This window comes from Diadema setosum, chromosome 6, assembly GCF_964275005.1.
Source record: "Diadema setosum chromosome 6, eeDiaSeto1, whole genome shotgun sequence".
Taxonomy (NCBI): Eukaryota; Metazoa; Echinodermata; class Echinoidea; order Diadematoida; family Diadematidae; genus Diadema; species Diadema setosum.
The window spans coordinates 6431665-6450668 of record NC_092690.1 but is presented as its reverse complement, the minus strand read 5'-3'; the positions used below and the strand labels follow the sequence as shown (position 1 = coordinate 6450668).

Here is a 19004-nt window from a genome sequence, read left to right as displayed (position 1 = left end):
ACGAACTCTTGTAAAATTTGATTTCTTATTGTATTGCATTTTTTCTTATCACTTTTTAAAGGAATCTAAAAATTTGGATGTTGTGACTCGATGAAGGATTTAATGGTTCACTACTAAGACGAAGTTATGTCGCCCTCAATAGTTTGTTTGTAACCATCTTTATGACAACAGAACTATTTAAGGCGCACGCGCTCGAATTTCAAAATATGGCATTGTGCCGTCTGTGAAAATAATGGAATATAGATTATGTTGTCAGTCATAATATTTTGTGGTATATAAACAACGAATGTGAAAAGTTTAAAACGCAGATATATCCATTTACACAAGTTCGAGATACTTGGGAAGAAACCTGTTGAAAAGCAAAACATATAACTGGAATGCAGGACTTTCAACATAATTTCGATACTTAATAATCTTCCAAAATATTTCTTACTTTCCAACAAGTGCAGTATTATTGAGTTATTCTTTCATTATTTGATGATGACCTTACACACACACAAAAACAAAAAACTAAACTATTCTATGTATAGAAGACAAATTATTTTCAATGCATGGACAATCATGATGTTAAATTCAGCTTGTATGTGGTTTGTTGCTTTGCATTCATTAAAGAAGAAGAAAAAACTTGATCTCTTTGTGTAGCGTTACCTGACATTTCATGGTTTGTTCAATATATATATATATATATATATATATATATATATATATATATATAATATAATATATAAATTTTTGGTGACAAAGTGTAATTTCTATCCTATGTTAATTTTTTTTTCTTTATTTACCTTTGTCAATGTAGGCCTACGCTCTTTTAAATACTTATGGATAACATCATTTTTAACATTTATTACGTCATAATTAATGTTAAACGTACAAAGAAAATGATATCATTACGTATTTCTACTGCTTCCATGAGTCCATTTAAAGCTTTCTTTTCTAGTTTACAAAAGGCACTTTTGGTATACTGCTGAAATAATGAAATCCTTTGCCTAGAGCTAATATTTTTCTTATACTTCGACATTAACTCTGTGACAGAATAAGAAAGAGAGCGAGCCTAGAAATTCACATATCAATATTGAAGAGGTCTAGCAACAAATTTAACAAACCCCCACACGCACACACACACACACACAACCACGAACAAACAAACCAACCAAAACAAAAAACAAAAACAGGAGGTTATGAAATTGTTAGGTGCCATTGCTTTCGACCATTACCTCTCTATATCGGTAGATAGATAGATAGAAATCCCAACAAAAGTAATTGTCATATGTATGTATAATATGTGACCATCCATCACAAAAGTAACCAAAAGTTGCAAACCCTGCTTTTATATGAGGACTAAAAATATATGTGAAACGGGTCAATTTATTATCATGAGTTTTTCATATTTATGCGTTTCTTTAAACCCTGGGCTCACAACAAGAACGGGAATTTGTTTTTCTTGAGCAGTGATTCTAGAATACTTTTTTTCATATTTTTAAATTGTAGAATAGTGTAGTAAGGTATGTCTAGAGTCTCCCTTTTTATTTCTCAAAAAGAAACATTTACAAACTCTTTAACTTCAGCTCTATTGACTTTTCCGTTGTGTGTGTTTTCCTTCCAATATTTATTATTATTATTATTATTATTTTTTTTTTAGGAGAGTCCACTTGATTTGATTTACCATCATTTTGAAGCTGAAAGTCTGCTCTTTCAGAATCTGACTTATCTAAAAAGACATATTTGGCGATTTGTTGCTGGTTTTGTGATGCAGAGTCACACATGTATGTCTAAAAGAGGAAGCTTGCAATTGAAGTAGGTGAAAGTTAAAAGTTATAATTTGAAAAGCTGCATACAATATATTCATATCATCAAAGTTCAAGTTCAAATTGCAGCACAGCACAGCACACCCTACACCCATGGTATACTAGTGGTTGTATAAATCCCAAGTTTATGCCCCCCGAAAAACAAACAAACAAACAAACAAACAAACAAACAAACAAACAAACAGACAGACAAACAAACCCAAAACCAAAACCAACAAAAAAAACCAACAACCAAAAACACACAAGGCGCTCACACGCACAAAAACCAAAACCCAACCCTCAAAACATATTCTCTCTCTCTCTCTCACACACACACACCATACACAACACACACACACACACACACACACACACACACAAATAAACAATCAAGTAAACAAGCAAACAATTTCCAGGCTTCTTCTACAGCTTTTACTGCTCCATTGAACATCAAACATCACTGGTCATGACACAAAATGCATTTTTTTTTTTTTTTTAGACTAGTTTCACACATTGGGTATCAAAATCTTCAGCAACAATTATTTCTGTCGTATTTAAATATGGCATTTTTTTTCCTGATGCCAATAACAAATCCATCATCGGAACACGTAACTTTCAGTTCGAGGATAAACAGCTTTAGCAATATCTTATCCGAGAGAACTTAGCCTTTACTCGCAATGCATGAATATCAACACTCCACTAACGCATGTTCAGACATATACATATATTTGAATGCCGTTGTAACGAAACTCATCCTCTGTTTGATTGGCGTTGTTGTTGTTTTTTTTTTGAGCAAGTAACATGTTTCCATCAAACTATTTCTATCTCTTTCTCTACCCATGTCCATTTGTTACAATTTTTCACCCGCAGATACGAAGAATGCGGACCGATTTTGTCTCCGATTATGTTTACCTGAAATCTAATATCTTCGTCATATCTTCCACGGTTACAAAGCGTTCATATCTAAATTCTTTAATGATTGTGGGAAGTGTGACTCAACAAGACAAGGGCACGATTTACAAGTGCTTTTTTTTTTTTTTTTGCAATTCACATCAATGTATCCATCTACGGTTTTAGTTTGACATTTGTGCTCGATAGTATAGCCATTATGACAAAGTATGAAGTGAATACATTGAAGTTTTTAACATAATTGCTAAAAGACATTTATTTCCAAAAATCAGTGCTACGAAAACAACATAATTATTTTAACACTCCCGAAATCAGAAAAAGCACATATATTTATATATGAGATATCAATTCTGCAAAACGTAAGATATCTTCACAATTAGACAAGAAGCCACAGACAATTCATGCATGTTTCATTATTAAGGTGAAAAACAAATTCCATCCAGAATAGACCCTGGTATTATTTAGTGGCTTTTTTTTTCTTATACAGAATGGGTAGTAATTAGGTACTAAATAGACAATATTAGATAATATTATTTTTTTGTTTTATAGTACTGTGTTACTAAACATGGCTGAAAAAAAAAAAAAAAAAGATTGTCAGTACTTTCACGACATATACTTTGCTGTTACCCTACTATCAAAACATCATCACAATCGTCCAAACTGCACGGGTATATTGGACGTCTAGTTGAGGAATAGGACATGTAGAAACATATTGAGTATAACTTTCTTCAAGGGAGGACAACACATCGTTTCTTTAACGAAAAAAACAAACAAACAAACGTTGAATTCTGCAGAGAGTCAGAGAAGAGAGAGAGAAAGAGAGTTAGAAAGAGAAAGAGGGAGGGATAGAAAGAGAGAGAGAGAGAGAGAGAGAGGGAGGGAGGGAGAGAGAGGGGTGGGGGGAGAAAAGCTGAATGTAGTGCCAGAGTAGAACTCCCTTCTTATGGCGGGAAATCACCAATTGCGCGTGATCCGATTCCATGGATTATTCAGGTAAGGCGGCACTGTAAAGAAAGAGCAAATGAAAAGGCAAGGATATCATACATGCAGGTATGTATGCATGTTTTTCCTGCATTCTTTAATATACAAAGAGAGAAAGTGTGTGTGTGTGTGTGTGTGTGTGTGTGTGTATGTGTGTGTGTGTGTGGGGGTGAAGTATCGTGTTCCCATTAACGACAATGAACGGCAGACACAAGCTTGTAATAGCTTTTGTCTCTGTTTCCTAACAGCAAGCTGAGGAAAGGTTGCTAAAAAAGGTTCACACGCTGTTTAGATGGTTATGGATTGTATATTTAGCATTTAGTATTTCTTTTCGGTGGTTTTCAATATTGGAAGAGTCATGATGGCCATCAGGCATTAGTGGGTATTATGCTGATGATTTCATTAATACCGATCCCTCTAACTGACATTTGATATCGCGGCTGCCCTATTCGATTTCCCATGAACTCGATCACTCACAAAAATCGAGGCACAATTTTCTTCACTTTTTGAGAATTCATCAAGACCACTCGAAGCAACAGTATCTTTTTTTTTATCCTATATATTTTTTTAAGAAGGAAATAGCAAAATTTACTGGCCGTCTTGAGATTCCGAAGTATTTCATTTTTTTTGTTTTCTTTTTATTGCGGCAGGTTGAGTGTAGTGCTTTGGAAATTATCGTCACCAAAGAGGTGGCATTATAAAAACGACAACTCTCCCGCTTGACACAGCTTCGGTTTTATATAATAACACACACATGCATATAATATACACACATGATTAGATATGCTCCATATTGATAGATAGACCAAACATGTGCAGTTGGGTTTCTTCGAAAGAAATGCATCATAAGGAATAGTTTTCATCGTCCCTGACTGTACATGTTTAAGAAACATCTTATAAGCTCGGAAAGAAATCTTCCAGTTCAACAGGGGGTTTAAGTTTGGCTTGCACTGTATACAATAATAGGACAAAATGAGAAAGACGACCGAAGGAGAACAGCAAAAATTTATATCAAGGAAGCAATTTAAATGTTATACCGGTGTATATCACAACGAGTTTCGTATTTCGGATGGAAGGTGAATACACTATCAACTAACGTGAATACAGACACACAGATGGTAAAAAAACAAACAAATAAACAAGGAAAAGAACTGAGGTAAATATTGAAACAGCAAAATAATTCGCAAAGTATTAACAAATGAACAATAAACAGAACGTTGTGGAAGTTCTTCCTTTCTGCCAGACTAACTCTTTTCTTTTGTTTGCGATTGTATTTAATATCTGAAGAGTTTGTTCGCAAAAGCCGATAAGTCCATTTTTGAAGATTTTAAAGTACGGTCTCTGTCATAAAGTACAAAATAGTATCTTTTAAATGATATATTGGTCACTACATTATAAAGGTACATTTTTGAAGTTATGGTCAAAAGAAACAAAACTTTTCTTATTATTCTCTTTATTTTTCTTGACCTTTAATCGCAAATATCTCCATTTGGCAAATATGGACTTATCGGTTTTTGCAAACAAACTCTTCATCTGTAAAGTTTGTGTGTGTTTCTCTTGCCTGTTGCCATTTGTAGGTGCATAGCTTACATGTCAGTACCTGTATAATAATAGGCTTACGAATTCATGGTTACTTATCCCGGATCCAAGTTTCATATTTGTTTTGCTGCTGTTTAATGGGTTCTCGTGATCCAAAAGCCACATTTCCCCCAAAAAGGTCTACATAGGACATCTTCTGAACTTTCTGAAATGGCTGGATTCGAATCCTTCATCTAAGACATGATTTCGTCAATAGCGGAGGGTTTGTTTGCTTGTTTGTTTGTTTTTTGCAGCTGAATTATGTCAATCAAGGCAAGTACCTTATGACAGCGCAACATTTTCCTTTTTTTTTAATTGTTAACCATCTGAATGCCTCATTATAAATGTCCTACCTATAGATAGGTATATGTGTGTGTGAAATTTGTGAACATTTGACATATTGGCACAGAAAGGGTTAATAATATTACGAAATCGCGGGTCGAAAAATTGGCATTATTGAGGCTGAATACTATCTTTCTTTGCACGATTCCGACATAAAACTTTATTGAGGCCAACTTTAAGGACGACTGGTAGATCGTGCAGGTCATTAAAGACGTGTCAAGATTACCATGAACTCGTAAAATTCACGGGGCATTCGAATTACTGTGTGGAAGCCACACAGGAAAGACCGATGGGCACACAGCTCTTGGGTTATAGCATTTTTTCTTTATATTCTTTTTTGATACTGTTATCAGCAAATTACATAATCTTGCCTTTTTAAGTGCCCATCTCCCAGTTTCATGCAAAGAGAAGCAAACAGACAAGCATTCTCGTCAACTTTCCCCGTGTTCCGACTGCTTGCTTTTGCCCGTGTACCAAAGCGTTCTCCGAACTATCAAAATATGACATTGATATTAAAGTTTGCGGACAAGATTATAACATATATATATTTTTTGTTTTTTCAAGCAAACAGTTAGCATTTTTCGATGTGTCTGTAAGCTGGTTTGAAAAAGAACATAATAAGAAAATAGGAAAACGATTTTTATTAGAATAATCATGATAGCAGACACTATTATTAAGAAGTTTAAAACTCACTCCCCTGAAGTTTAGGATGTTCTTTTAATACTGCGGTAATATTGATGCATTAAGAATGCATGAGAAAAGTTAAAAATGAAATCCTCTCTTTGCCTTCAGAGATAAACCAGTTTTATTTTTGTTTTGTTTGTTTTCCAGTGAGTTGAGGTACACAGACTGAAACCAAACGAACGGAGTATCAAAGGAGATTTAACTAAAATATAAAAGTAGAAAACCAAATGAAACAATTTTCCTAAAATAGTGATACGGATGACACCCACAGAAGTACATAGTCCATCGCTAATATTGAGCCTCTAAAGCACATACCTTCACTAGATTCCTTATTTAATATGTGCATTATTAGGGGAGAACAGAGGACTTACTGCACGCTAGATCGGACTAAAGTTGTAACGAGTTAGCAATGATGACTTTATGGAAGGCTTATTGTCAACGGGGGTAATTCTTGGATGGTTTTGAGGCAATGGAGTCATCCTGTGTAATGAATCATGATTTTCCCTAATCTATCACTCTATCATGAAAATAATTATGTAAAGCTTCAATTTGAGTAAGATTTTCATCATAATTGATTCGGTTCCATTTGCTGCGTATCAGTTCAAAGCAGCTGGGTGAAGAGATACATTTTGCTGTTTAATACGCGTTCTTCTCCTCCCTGTAGATTTCTAGTAAAACTAAAAAAAGAAAAAAAATAACAAAAATATCAGATGTGCATCCTGGAAATGTCACGTAAACTAACAAAAAAGTATCAGATGTGCATCCTGTAAAATGTCACGACAAAATTCCAGAATTGAGATGTTAATGGTATTTGCATTCTGTTTCAACAAAACCTTGACTTCTGGATTTTCCTAATGCTAGGGTTTTTAACTCGGCCATTTGTCACAGTGTTTGTATTTCCATAACTCCCGCTGACCTTTGCACCTCTGATACTTTCTGTTGGAACTCTTCCTACACTTTTGTAAGAGATGTTTTGGTCTTTATCAGCTTTGCATTAGTGTAGTGTGCGTCCTGCACATTTTTTTTTCTTTTATAGGGTGAGGCAAACAACAATTACGCATTATGGAAGGCTACTTTGGACAGTGCATTTTTAAACTGTGGCCGAAAAGACGGGGCGCATGTGATATGGTGAGTATTCGACCAATCGAGTGTCTTTAAACAATTGTCAAAATGAGCTTACCTTCGCATTCGAAGTAGCGGCTAGATGACATACCAAGCCTCGACGAACATTTGCACAGGCTTCCAGTCACGTGGTGTCGACAATCTGAAAATGTTGTAAATCATGTAAATTGAGACAAAAATATTCACTGTGGCATGATGCTTGTCATCATCAATTTTTGTGTTTAGAAATATTCCATCGCTGACAAACAGTTTTATTGCTTGCCTTTTTTTTAAAGATGAATTCGTTAACACATATGCCTAAATCCTGTCGTGTGCGAGGATATTCCATCACTTTTTTAAAAATAACGAAAATGGTGTTTAAACGCAAAGCTTTGGTTGTCTTATATGACGTGTAAATATATTTAAAGGGGTTTTCCCTACACTGGTGGTGGTGCTGAGTGGCCCCTCTAAAGCAGTCAAGTAAGCATCGCCATCGCTACCTCCACTCCCCGGGGAGCATCCCAAACGCGCCGGCACCTTGAGGCGAAAACCTGTTTAACCAAATGGCATTAATATTCAGCTTCCTACCCCTGGCGCCCCCTTTTTCGTACTTGCTAAAACAATTTTATATTTCACTAACACCATTACGAGAATCTGTTTTTCTAAAAGGTAGAAACATTGGATGTCAAAATCATAAACATGGACATTAAAGGGAAGTTGTAGTTTTGGTTGAGACCTGGCTTCAGGTTTCTAACTTTTTTTTTTTTTTTTTTTTGATGAGATGTTGAGAAACTTCTTATGAAATTCCAAGAGAAATTCAACGTACATTTGGTGAAAATTGGTTTTGAAATGTACTCAAAATAACATGCTTACATGTCCATGAACTAGATCTCTTTCCAACGCTATTTGACTCCAGCTCAGCTAGTGCCTCCTCGTAGGCGTCGTCCAGGATGTCATCGAGTGCCGCTATCTCCCACAGATTGAGTGGAGCCGATACGGTAACGGCTGTTAGCAAGGCTAACACCATGGCTGCGCATAACGTCATCTGTCTATAGTCCATCTTGTTTATTCTATGAAAATGACAGTGTGATGGTTTTTTTTAATATGAATATCTCTTACAAAGTAAATGTAATATCAAAATTACGACGTATGCAATAAATTCTTATTTGGGCAACTAAAGCAATAACTACAACAACTACAGGAAACCCATCTCATATTGAATGAATACAACAAGACAGCTAAGCATAGCCCGAATTCTCTTGCCTCGTTGAGGGTTTACCACATAGTACAGTATTATCATGAAGTTTTTGAAGGTAAACGTTTAGGATATAATTTAATTGAGAGTTGGTTAGTACTTTTAAATATTTCTCTTCTTTCATGTAAAAAGACATGAAAATCAACAACCTAGGAAATATCATATACAAACAATCCATACTATATTGCATTATTCAACTGCTTTAAAATGTTCTCCATAAATCCTGCCAAACAAAGATTCAGAGCCTACTGAATGGCTTAATTCTCGTGTTTGTGAATACATAACTATGTATCCTACCTCTGTTGGTTTAGAAGATATGTTGCTTTAAAATCATTTGCAAACTCTTATTGAAAAATGTAAAGAGACGAAGAAGGAGGATAAATATCATGACCGGTCTTTTTTCTCGCCATTCCCAAAGCGAAGGCAGACGACCGCACCCATTATACCTGTCACATTGAGGTTTCTGCCTTGTCTTCCCAGAGGAATTAGGATATTGATACCCCTGTCTTCACACGCTGGGGTTTCTTCTCATTTCCCCAGATAGAAAACATCATTAAGACCTAATGGAGTTATAACGGTCAATGTATTCTCTCTTGCTCCTGAACTGATGAGTGGTTATGCCAAAACCCCCTCTGTGTTCGGTCATCACCTTCCTTCTTTCAACGTCTGACAGTGACACTCCATACTGGTTTCCCAAAGATGGCTTGGGAAACAGGTGTACTTGAGTTTAACCCCTTGGTAGTTAAACTTCCCTTGCATTACGTGTGTGTGTGTGTGTGTCTCTGTGTGTGTGTGCATGTGTGTGAAATAATCACACTCTCTTTTTCTTGAAGGATTCCTATCATCACTGTACCAGCATTTACGAGAAGTTTAACTGACAGTGACACGCCATTTTAAGGGCGTCCCCACTAAGGCTTGGGAAACAGGCGTACTTGAGTTTAACCCCTTGGTAGTTAAAACTGTCCATTCGTTATGTTTGTTTTTAGTGCGTGTTTGTGTGTGTGTGTGTGTGTGTGCGCGCGTTTGTGTGTGTGTGTGTGTGTGTGTGTAAATCTATGCAAGGTTTACCAATTATGCAAGGTATATAAAAAAGTATGCGTGTGATAAGCGTAGAGAGGGATGAGTAAACTGTTCAGGTAGGTATATAGGGGTGGGGGACTGGTGGTTAGGATGGATTTTGGGACATTGGTTATCATTTTGATGTAATAATGATGATAAAAAAAGGATCTCGGTTGATTAATTTAAGAATGCTTTATGTGCTGATTTAAGCTTACTGAGGCTCTCGTGCCATGCTTTCCTTTCATTTGTCTATTTTGTACCATTAAGCAGGCTTGCATGTCATGCTGTTTTTTTTTTTCATTTGTATATCCTCTTTTTTCAGTTTGATTACGTTGATTTAATTGAATGTTTGTATTCGTTTCATCGCGAAAACTATGGTGACATCAAACGAAATTTCAATAAAAAAATCATTCAAAGAATTCTTTGGGAAGGGGTGGTTAAATTGAAAATTATAATAAAACAAAACCTCTGAGTGTTTTAAGTGCTGGATAATTTGGCTATTCAAAAATCTTCTTCTTATGCACCGTTTCATTTCATTCAAAATGGCATGTCTTTTAACTTCAACTTGGCTTCATAAAAACATGTATTATACGCAGTATAAGCTTAGCCTGACAACCTATATTGATACTTGCATCACGATAAAAAGAAAAGAAAAGAAAGAAAAAAATCAACAACACTAAATACAAGGGTTCTTCAGCTGATGATCCATTTAGGCAGTGAAATTTTTCAACGCCCCACAAACTAGCCACAAATATTGGAAGCACAGTAAGCATTTTATTACCATTTTTTTTTTCTGGGGGGGGGGTGGTGGTTTGATTTCCTTCCACACTCAATTAAATGCAAATTCAATACAAATTTCAAAAGACAGAAAGGCAAAGAAAAACAAATGCAATGATTTGAAGTTATAACATCACATTACAAAAAATTCTTTATAAGAATCATAAGCAATGTTATCCTATTTCTTATCCTCATTTTAATATTGTTTTGATCTCTGACGTTTTAAGCAATTGGTATTCTGAGTATGTTCTATGATTGTCTTGCGAAAGATGATAAAAAACAAAACATTGCTTACGCTCTTAACGAGGTAAATATAATAAAGAGGAAGAGAGAACAAAAATAGATAGAATGGGGGAGGGCGAGGTACAAATATAAAAGAGAAAGAGAGAGAAAGAGAGAGAGAGAGGGTGGGGGTGGGGGAGGGGCAATAAAGTTAGAGAATTTGTTCCCGGAAAGATCTTGAGTGTGCAGTTTTATCTCTTGCTCTATATGTTATTTGTTTTTGTCCGGGAATCTACTTTAATTAAATGAAAATTTGTGCCCCCATTCTACCTAACAAATCAAAGCACTCTATTGCAAATTGTAACCAAAAATCAAAAGACAAAAAAAAAAAGAAAGAAAACAGATCCATTCTACTCTGCTTTTGCGTAAAGCATGGATTTATCAATGACTCACAACAGAAGGAGAGATAGAGAGAGAGAGAGAAAAGAAAAAGAAGAAAATCTCTAATTCGTAACGTATTCCTCAGACCTCCCTACAGGCTTGAAATAAATTCGATTTCTTTTTTTTTTTCCTGTCCATGTCCCACCAAGGTTAGCTTATTCATTAAGTTTTGATAGAGTGTCCATCAGTTTCTCTATTAAGGGGACTTTGAGATTTACGAATGACTTCGGCAATACGTGTTTGGCATGACATCACATCCATGCCTAGTCCGGAGTATCCTGGGCAAGGAATTTCTCATTTACTCGAAAATTTTCCCCGCAGGAGATTTCGTATTCAAATATTGCCTTTTCATACATGTATTTTCACTTACTAGTGTCTTCCTTATCACTCCTATCAATACAAGCTATGGGTTAACGATCCGTTATTTTTGATTGAGCAAAACAAAACGTAGCAAAAAAGAGTAGCAAGGCCCTTTGTTCAATTTCGCGGAAAACACGCACAATGTATGGAATGTAAGTCAAAGACAAAGAAAGAAAGAAAGAAAGAAAGAAAGAAGAAAGAAAGAAAGAAAGGGAGAGAGACGGAGGGGAGGGGGACTTTATAAGAAGAGAACAACTAGTTAGAAGAAAAACGTAGTTGATCGAACCATTAAACTCTATTTCCCTTTAATACCCTTCTAATGCAGTTAAAACAAAATCAAGACACTAACTCTTAATTCTTTGACTGAGAGCTGTATGAACATATTCAAATGCACACAAATAAAGAATGCCAATCCTCAACACACAAATTTCTGTACACTCTGTTAATCAAGTTAGTGTTTACAAAATGTCAGGGAACAAATATCATGATGACTTTGTGTTAGTTTGTTCGTTTGCTTTACTTTGTTACAAATGCAAAAACTACAAACTTACACATCTTTCCAAAGCGTTAGCAAGCTAGCCAGATGGTTTTGGTTTACTGTATATAACACGAGCTTTCATTGTTTTCAAGGGGGGGGGGGAGGGGATTTTTTTTTCTACTGATTTTAACCGTGGCTCCAAAGTCACTGGTTGCGTTATTACACCGTGCAGATTTTTCTACGCTGGAAACTTTGTCAAGCAGTGCATTTTGTGCCGTATGGTAGCCACACCAAATGACATAACAACAACGACGACATTAACACGAATGACAACGACAACCACAACAGTATCAGATAGCAAACAACGTCCTTTATTTCAAACTGTCCCGCGCAACACAACCCTTCTTCTTAAGATAAGTAAAAGTAGAGAGCACGATGCGATCCCATCAATAACTAAATCAAAGAGACATCAAATGGTGACTACTCCATGAAATAATATAGTCGGGGAAAATAAGGGAAATGAAATCAAATATTCAAGAAAGAAGGCTCAGCGGCTTGTGATGCACGCAGGAGTTGATGGCTTTCCATCAATCTCCATTGATCCCCAGTGGGAAATCGAAAGATTGAACATTATATTCCTAACTAGGCCAAAGAGACGGTTTGCTATGTGATGGGGAGGAGGTGAAAAGGCAAGCTGTGTAACAAATCTCGGATGTCGAGATGTATCGCTCTGTATGCGTCAAGACTTCGAAAAGGGCGCCGCACGAATAAACAAACCCTGCTAGGTCCCTGTTATGTGTGAAGTCCAGGGACAAGAAACAATGAATGTCTTTTTTTTTTTAACAGAGATGAGCTCACAGGCCTGCACTGCTTAGCTCATCTCGTCAACCGCAATATATTACATATGATATCAAAATAACGCAACCGGAAGAGTAGAATATCCTGTAATGATAATGACTCTCATCATCTTTACAACTTTCAATTTATGACCCCGATGACGAGCAAATGATAAGAACAAAACGCAAATGAAGTGGTCGATGTTTGAAAGTACAATAACTGTATTCAATGGTTTATTACACTTTAAGTTTTAACTTTCTAAGTCTATTGCTCTATACACCTGTCAGTTTTTACCTCTCGAGAAGTAATTATGTCCACAAGTTTACAAGAGGAAGGAAGGGAATTGCATTGAATATGAAAAGAGTAAAATGAAAGGGAAAACAATGTTTTCAAAGAAAATGCTGAAAGAACGAGAAATATTGTCCTGATAGTAAATCCCATCAAACACACACACACACACACACACACCCACACCCACACACACACTCACAACACACATACACACACATAAAGAATGTCAAACTCAGGTATGTCCACCATTCTCCGCCTAAGTGGTATTTAAAGTAAACGCTCGTTAGTCAGCACGCTTTCAGTGGACAACTTGTTTGATTTATGAAATGTAACCAATCTTATGGCTGGTCCGTGTTTTACTGTAATCTTAATCCGGCAAGAAAACCACGAATGCCAAAATGCGAGAAGACCCAGTCGCAATACATTACATTTAACCTTATTTTCTAGGGAGGAAGAGAGAGAGAGAGAGAGAGAGAGAGAGACAGGGAGAGAGAGAGAGAGAGAGAGAGAGAGGGAGAGCGAGAGAGAGAAGAAAGAATAAAGATTAATTGCTATCGAGTAGAGATGCAAGGCAATTTCCTTCTTTTTCTCCTCGTCTATCTTTTTCTCTGACGATACTGTGTGAAAGCATGTCGAAAGCGATGATGAAAAACTCATCCGTAATGAAACTAATGAACTTTGTATATTTAACAATGCTTTTCATTGATTATAATGATTATAATTTTTACATTGCTTGTTTCCATCCCAAACTCACAGTTTATAACAATTTTGAAGCACTAAAGCGGGGCTTTTGTTTCATCAACAAATGCTATAAAAAATGTCTTTCTGCAAGACAATCGATACTCTAACCTTTCTATTTTGTTATCAAAGCCACATTTTTATGTTATATGAGGTACCTGCTCTGAAACTGCTAGCAAGCTATTCAAATGATCGAAAGCAATGTTTTGATTCTGTAATTAGGTAAAAGTGTATAATATCAAGTGTGGCGTACCGCAAGGGTCAATACTTGAACCTCTATTTTTTTTTTTTGTGCTGCGTGTTAATGACTTAATAAAGGCATGGAGTTTATTGCAATAAGTGATTTTTGCTGATGACAAAAATGTAGTCCTTTCATCTTCATATTTTCAATATCTCATTAGATAACTGAATTATAAAATAACCAAAATATTCACAGCGATTTCAAGGTAATATCTTTCCTTTGAATCGAAAAAAAAATAATCCGAATTACAAGACACTCTAAATATCCAAGGAAACAGATGAGTAATGATATTAAATGTATTTTGAAAATAGATGATATTTCTCTTAAGACGGCCTCGTCCACTGACTGAATTCCTTGAAATTTTATTGATAATCAATGAAACTCTCAGTTGGGATGATCATATTAAATATCTTTCATCTTCCGTTGCTCGTAGTCTTGGAATATCATGTACACTCAAGCATTGTTCACCTTTTCGTATTTTGATTATACTTTCTCATACACTCGTAATCATTCCATCATGTATTTCTTATCATAATATGGTATTGGCAAACTCGATGTCTGCCAATAATATCATGCTGAAATTGCAACAGAATGCTATACGGATAATAATGATAGTATGTGCAAATGCTGGTTACAACGATCACACAGATTCCCTCTTCTTCTGCTTTAAGGTTTTCTATTTTTACCTTGACATAAATGATATTGACACTCTACAGAATTCACTTTTTATGTTCCGCTTTAATCCCAATCTGTTACCTTCATTTAAAGATATGTTTCAGTTGAACGCAGAAATTTGTTGCCTTCTAACAGGGCGTCAAACGGAGGTACATTTAAGTTACCCCAAAACACTCTTCATGCAAGTTCAGATATTTGGACAAAAAATTCCTCTTCAGTTACTTAACATCACGTTCATTCATTTATTATAGAAAATAGTCATGAATTCAATAGAAATGATCACAAAGAACCAGTGGCATCCTCTGAAAAAAAAAAAAAAACGCATAACGATTCGTTCTTCATTTTTCACTACATTTGTGAAAATAATCATATTTGTGCAATGCGAATGAAATTGAAGAAAATTGATGTACTTGTAAAGAAGATATCTTACAGAGAATAAATCAAATCAGTATCAAATCAAATAAAAAAACACACGTAATATACAATACATCACACGCAATCATGTCATTGGTCCTCCACCTAGCAATTCTTTAAGAAAAAAAAAATCTGAACATTTTTCCAGTACAAAAGGGAGTCAAATTTTCATTGAAACATGGGGCATATGCAACTTTTCATGAGATCCCTAGATTCTACTTAGCGTCCCTTGGACATTGTTATCCAATAAAAGAGCATCATAAAATAGAATAAAGAAACAACATGGATAGCGCGTATTTGATGATGTGGAATGATTGCTTTTTTTAATTTTTTTTTTATTAAGCAGCAACATTTTCAAGGAACATGTGTGTTCATGATAACTTCTTATCAAAAGATACATCCAGGCTTCTGATTTAATTATTATACGAAGAGAGAGAGAGAAAAGAAAGAAAAAAAAAAGAAAGAAAGAAAGAAAGAAAGAGATAGGAAGGAAAGGAGGAGGGGGAGATGGTGTGGGGGTGGGGTGGGGTTCGAGTATGTCGTCTCAAACAAAGCGGAGATGACATCATCAATAATATATGTCGTTGTGCAGTTATATCATCTGTATTTTTAAACTGTTGCTGCAACTCACTGCATGACAAGGTCTCCAGAGATAAAATAAATAAATAAATATATATATACACCAGTGCCTGAATTAGTAAAGTGCATTTTAGCCCCTTTTATGTCTGTTGTGTTTGAATAAGTAAGGGCTTTGTATATTTATGTCTGTAATTTCAGTTGCTATCAATTATGATGATTTTACATAATTGTTGCCTCTGATGCTAAAAGGATTTATTGTTAGACACGCAAACACTTATATTTAGAAAATGAATTTACATATATCCTGTTTATCCCTTGTGCTGTAATGTTAACTTGTCTAAAAGGTTTTTTTAACTTTCTATATGCTGCAAGAAGAAGAATATCAATTGGAAATATGAGGCTTCACGAGACCATTAAGGGATTCCAAGCTTCAATTAACTTTCCTTTCACAAAATTATGTCATACCAAATCAAATTGTTTGATAAAAGGGAAAGAGACAGAGAGACAGAGAGAGAGAGAGAGAGAGAGAGAGGCAATGACGTGTTTTTGATATTACGTCCCATAATGACAAACGAAGTCATTTGTATTCAACATGAAGCTTAACGGTACAGTTTTATACCATGTGGGAGCAGTGATTTAAAAGAATGTTAAATGAGATATCACATTTTATGCATAATGTGTCGGTCAGTTGTATCACAAAATATCCTACCATATAAAAATTTGCAATAAAGCCTGAAATATAAGGCAATATCACCTTTTTTTCCAATAAACCATAACTGTAGACAGTTTACTCTAGAAATATTCTTACTTTGACTATTGTTCACATTCTGTTTAACATACAAATGATGCACAGGATAGAGTGCGTTAATGGAGATGAGCTGCATCTCCATTAACGCCACGAAATAATCCTGTGCATCATTTGTTTTATAAAATGGGGCGAAAACTAACAGCATTTTTCACGTACCTTTGTGAATCAAGATGTCCGAAGATGTTCGTCCCAAACATTTACGCACGTCGCACTCGGAAATCTCGCACATAAGTACTGTACGTATAAGCACGTACTCACCTACTGTACGCGTTCAAGGACACAGCGTGCGCGCTGCCATATTGTCTCACTGTACGCTCTGACAACGCGTGGGGGCGCTGATCACTTTCGGCCGATTTAATTAATCGCACTTCCTGTACAGCTTTCACTAGGGTAAAAAATCGAGAACTACCTTTCGGCGGCAATTTTGAAATAATCTCAATGTCACATTGTCCAAAAAAGTGGATTTATGAAAAATGAAAGACCCCTCATCGTCCTTTGTCATACAGATAATGGTGACAATATGAAATTACGTTAATCAAGCCCTCTTTCTTTCACTGTCTCAACACATCGCCAACGCAGTTAGTCCCATGCGTATTTTCCACAATATTTAGTCATTTTATTTTACAATTTTTGAACGTATTTCAAACATTAACCAAAGTTTTTCCATAGTGCCTTTTGTGTTTTCTTTGATCAGTGATTCATATTCTTTGACTTTGTAATTCCAATTGCAAGTCTAATTGGGCAGATTTTTTCTTTTTGATTGACTTTATATCACCATGCATGCCCGTGTTAACACAGGCTTGGATGTCCATCGGGACCATCTGTCTCGGGTGTAAATATGTGGTGATTTATTTTGCATGGACTGGAAAGTTGTTGGGATGGGATGGGATGGGCGATACTGTAAAACAGAAAAATATTCTGAAAATCCTGTGTTTTTATCTCCATTATTATCATTATGACCATCACCTTCATCACCACCATCATAATCAACTCCATCATCATCATCATTATCATCTACACGACAACATTATCGCCTCCTTCATTATCAGCTTTACCATCATAATCTTGTCTTTTTAGTCATTGACATTGACTGGTCATTATCATCATCACCTCATCTTGGGATTTTACAGTTTTTGGATCTATGATGTCATAGCAATGATGATTGATATACTGTACGTATGTTATTTACCTCTGCTTCCTTTCCTTTATTTTTTCTTTCTCTTTGTTTTTTTTTTCTCTCTACCGCTTATCCTCCCTTTATATACAATATATATATATATATATATATATATGTATATATACATATATTTTTTTTTTTCTGACGCACAACTGCAATGATTATTCGTTATCATTATATCTCACAATTTGTAAAGTGATTATGTGCAATATTGGTGGGATTGGAAAGAAATTTATATAATGATACACTGTATAATCACTGATATTGTTTTGTATGGATTAATTTGGATGCTGTGTTGTATTTTAGGGCAAGCTGATTTGAGTTGTTTCAGTTTATCGCATCACTGGCTGACATGGGGGGGGGGGGGTAGAGATTGGGAACGCAGTAACAGGGAAGGTGTCTGGAGTTTTTCTTGACCGAAAGATTGGTCTGCATCTGGTCGTCAGGGAAACGTTCCGTGGAGACTGCGTCTGGTTACCACGGATCCCCAGGATAGCGATAACGTCAAAAATAAATAAATAAATAAATAAATAAGAATAAAATAAAATAAATAATGTAGATAAATAAAAGACTCCTCCAGACAGACGGATCTTTCTGTCTACAGTTTTTCATGCCAATGGAGTCAGTTTTCATGCCATGTTTTTATACGATTGCTCTTTTCAGTTTGACTTTGCATACGTGTTCGGTTGTTTATTTATCATGTACTATTTCGTGTTGTTTTCTTCTCTCTATGTACATATTGTATTTGTTGTTTTGTCATTTATATGTAAAAATCCAGCACTGAATTTCTTGTGATGTTTTTATTGGACGATTAAAAATGAATTGAATTGACTTTACTTGAATTGAACTGAATTGAATTGAATTCTCTCGAAAAAAAAAATGCCCACAAATGTTGTCAATCGGGAGCAAGATCCTCATGTTGGTATATGCAGTGTATGTTCACTGGCCATGGGAAAAAAAATAAGGGTGGCCCCACTAAAAAAACAAGGGTGACCCCACTAAAAAGCATCATCAATTTCAAAACACACATGGGTGATTACTGTTGCAGCACTCCACGATCACCAGTATCACAAAAAACATGAAACACATGCAATGACCTCACACCATCTCAAACAGAGGCAATGGCAGCCAAAGTTGTAAAAGAAATGATAGGCTAGCAAAATCCACAAACAAAACAGCAATTCTCAAGGATGGCAACTTAGGACAGGCAATGCATTTTTTTCTGTTTATTACAATAATTAATATAAGCTTGTAATTTATAACAACATAA

General features: G+C 35.5%; 1 protein-coding gene across 1 annotated transcript in view; it reads right to left on the bottom strand.

Annotated features, from left to right (window-relative positions):
* Positions 1 to 3650: 3650 nt before the first annotated feature.
* The window catches only part of LOC140229417 (uncharacterized), a 35607-nt gene continuing 20253 nt past the window's right edge, over positions 3651 to 19004 (bottom strand). The window contains exons 2-4 of the mRNA XM_072309669.1: positions 8256 to 8452; positions 7462 to 7545; positions 3651 to 3700 (exon numbers count right to left, since the gene is read on the bottom strand). Of these exons, the coding sequence (XP_072165770.1) occupies positions 3651 to 3700; positions 7462 to 7545; positions 8256 to 8452 (331 nt within the window). The remainder of the gene's footprint in view (positions 3701 to 7461; positions 7546 to 8255; positions 8453 to 19004) is intronic.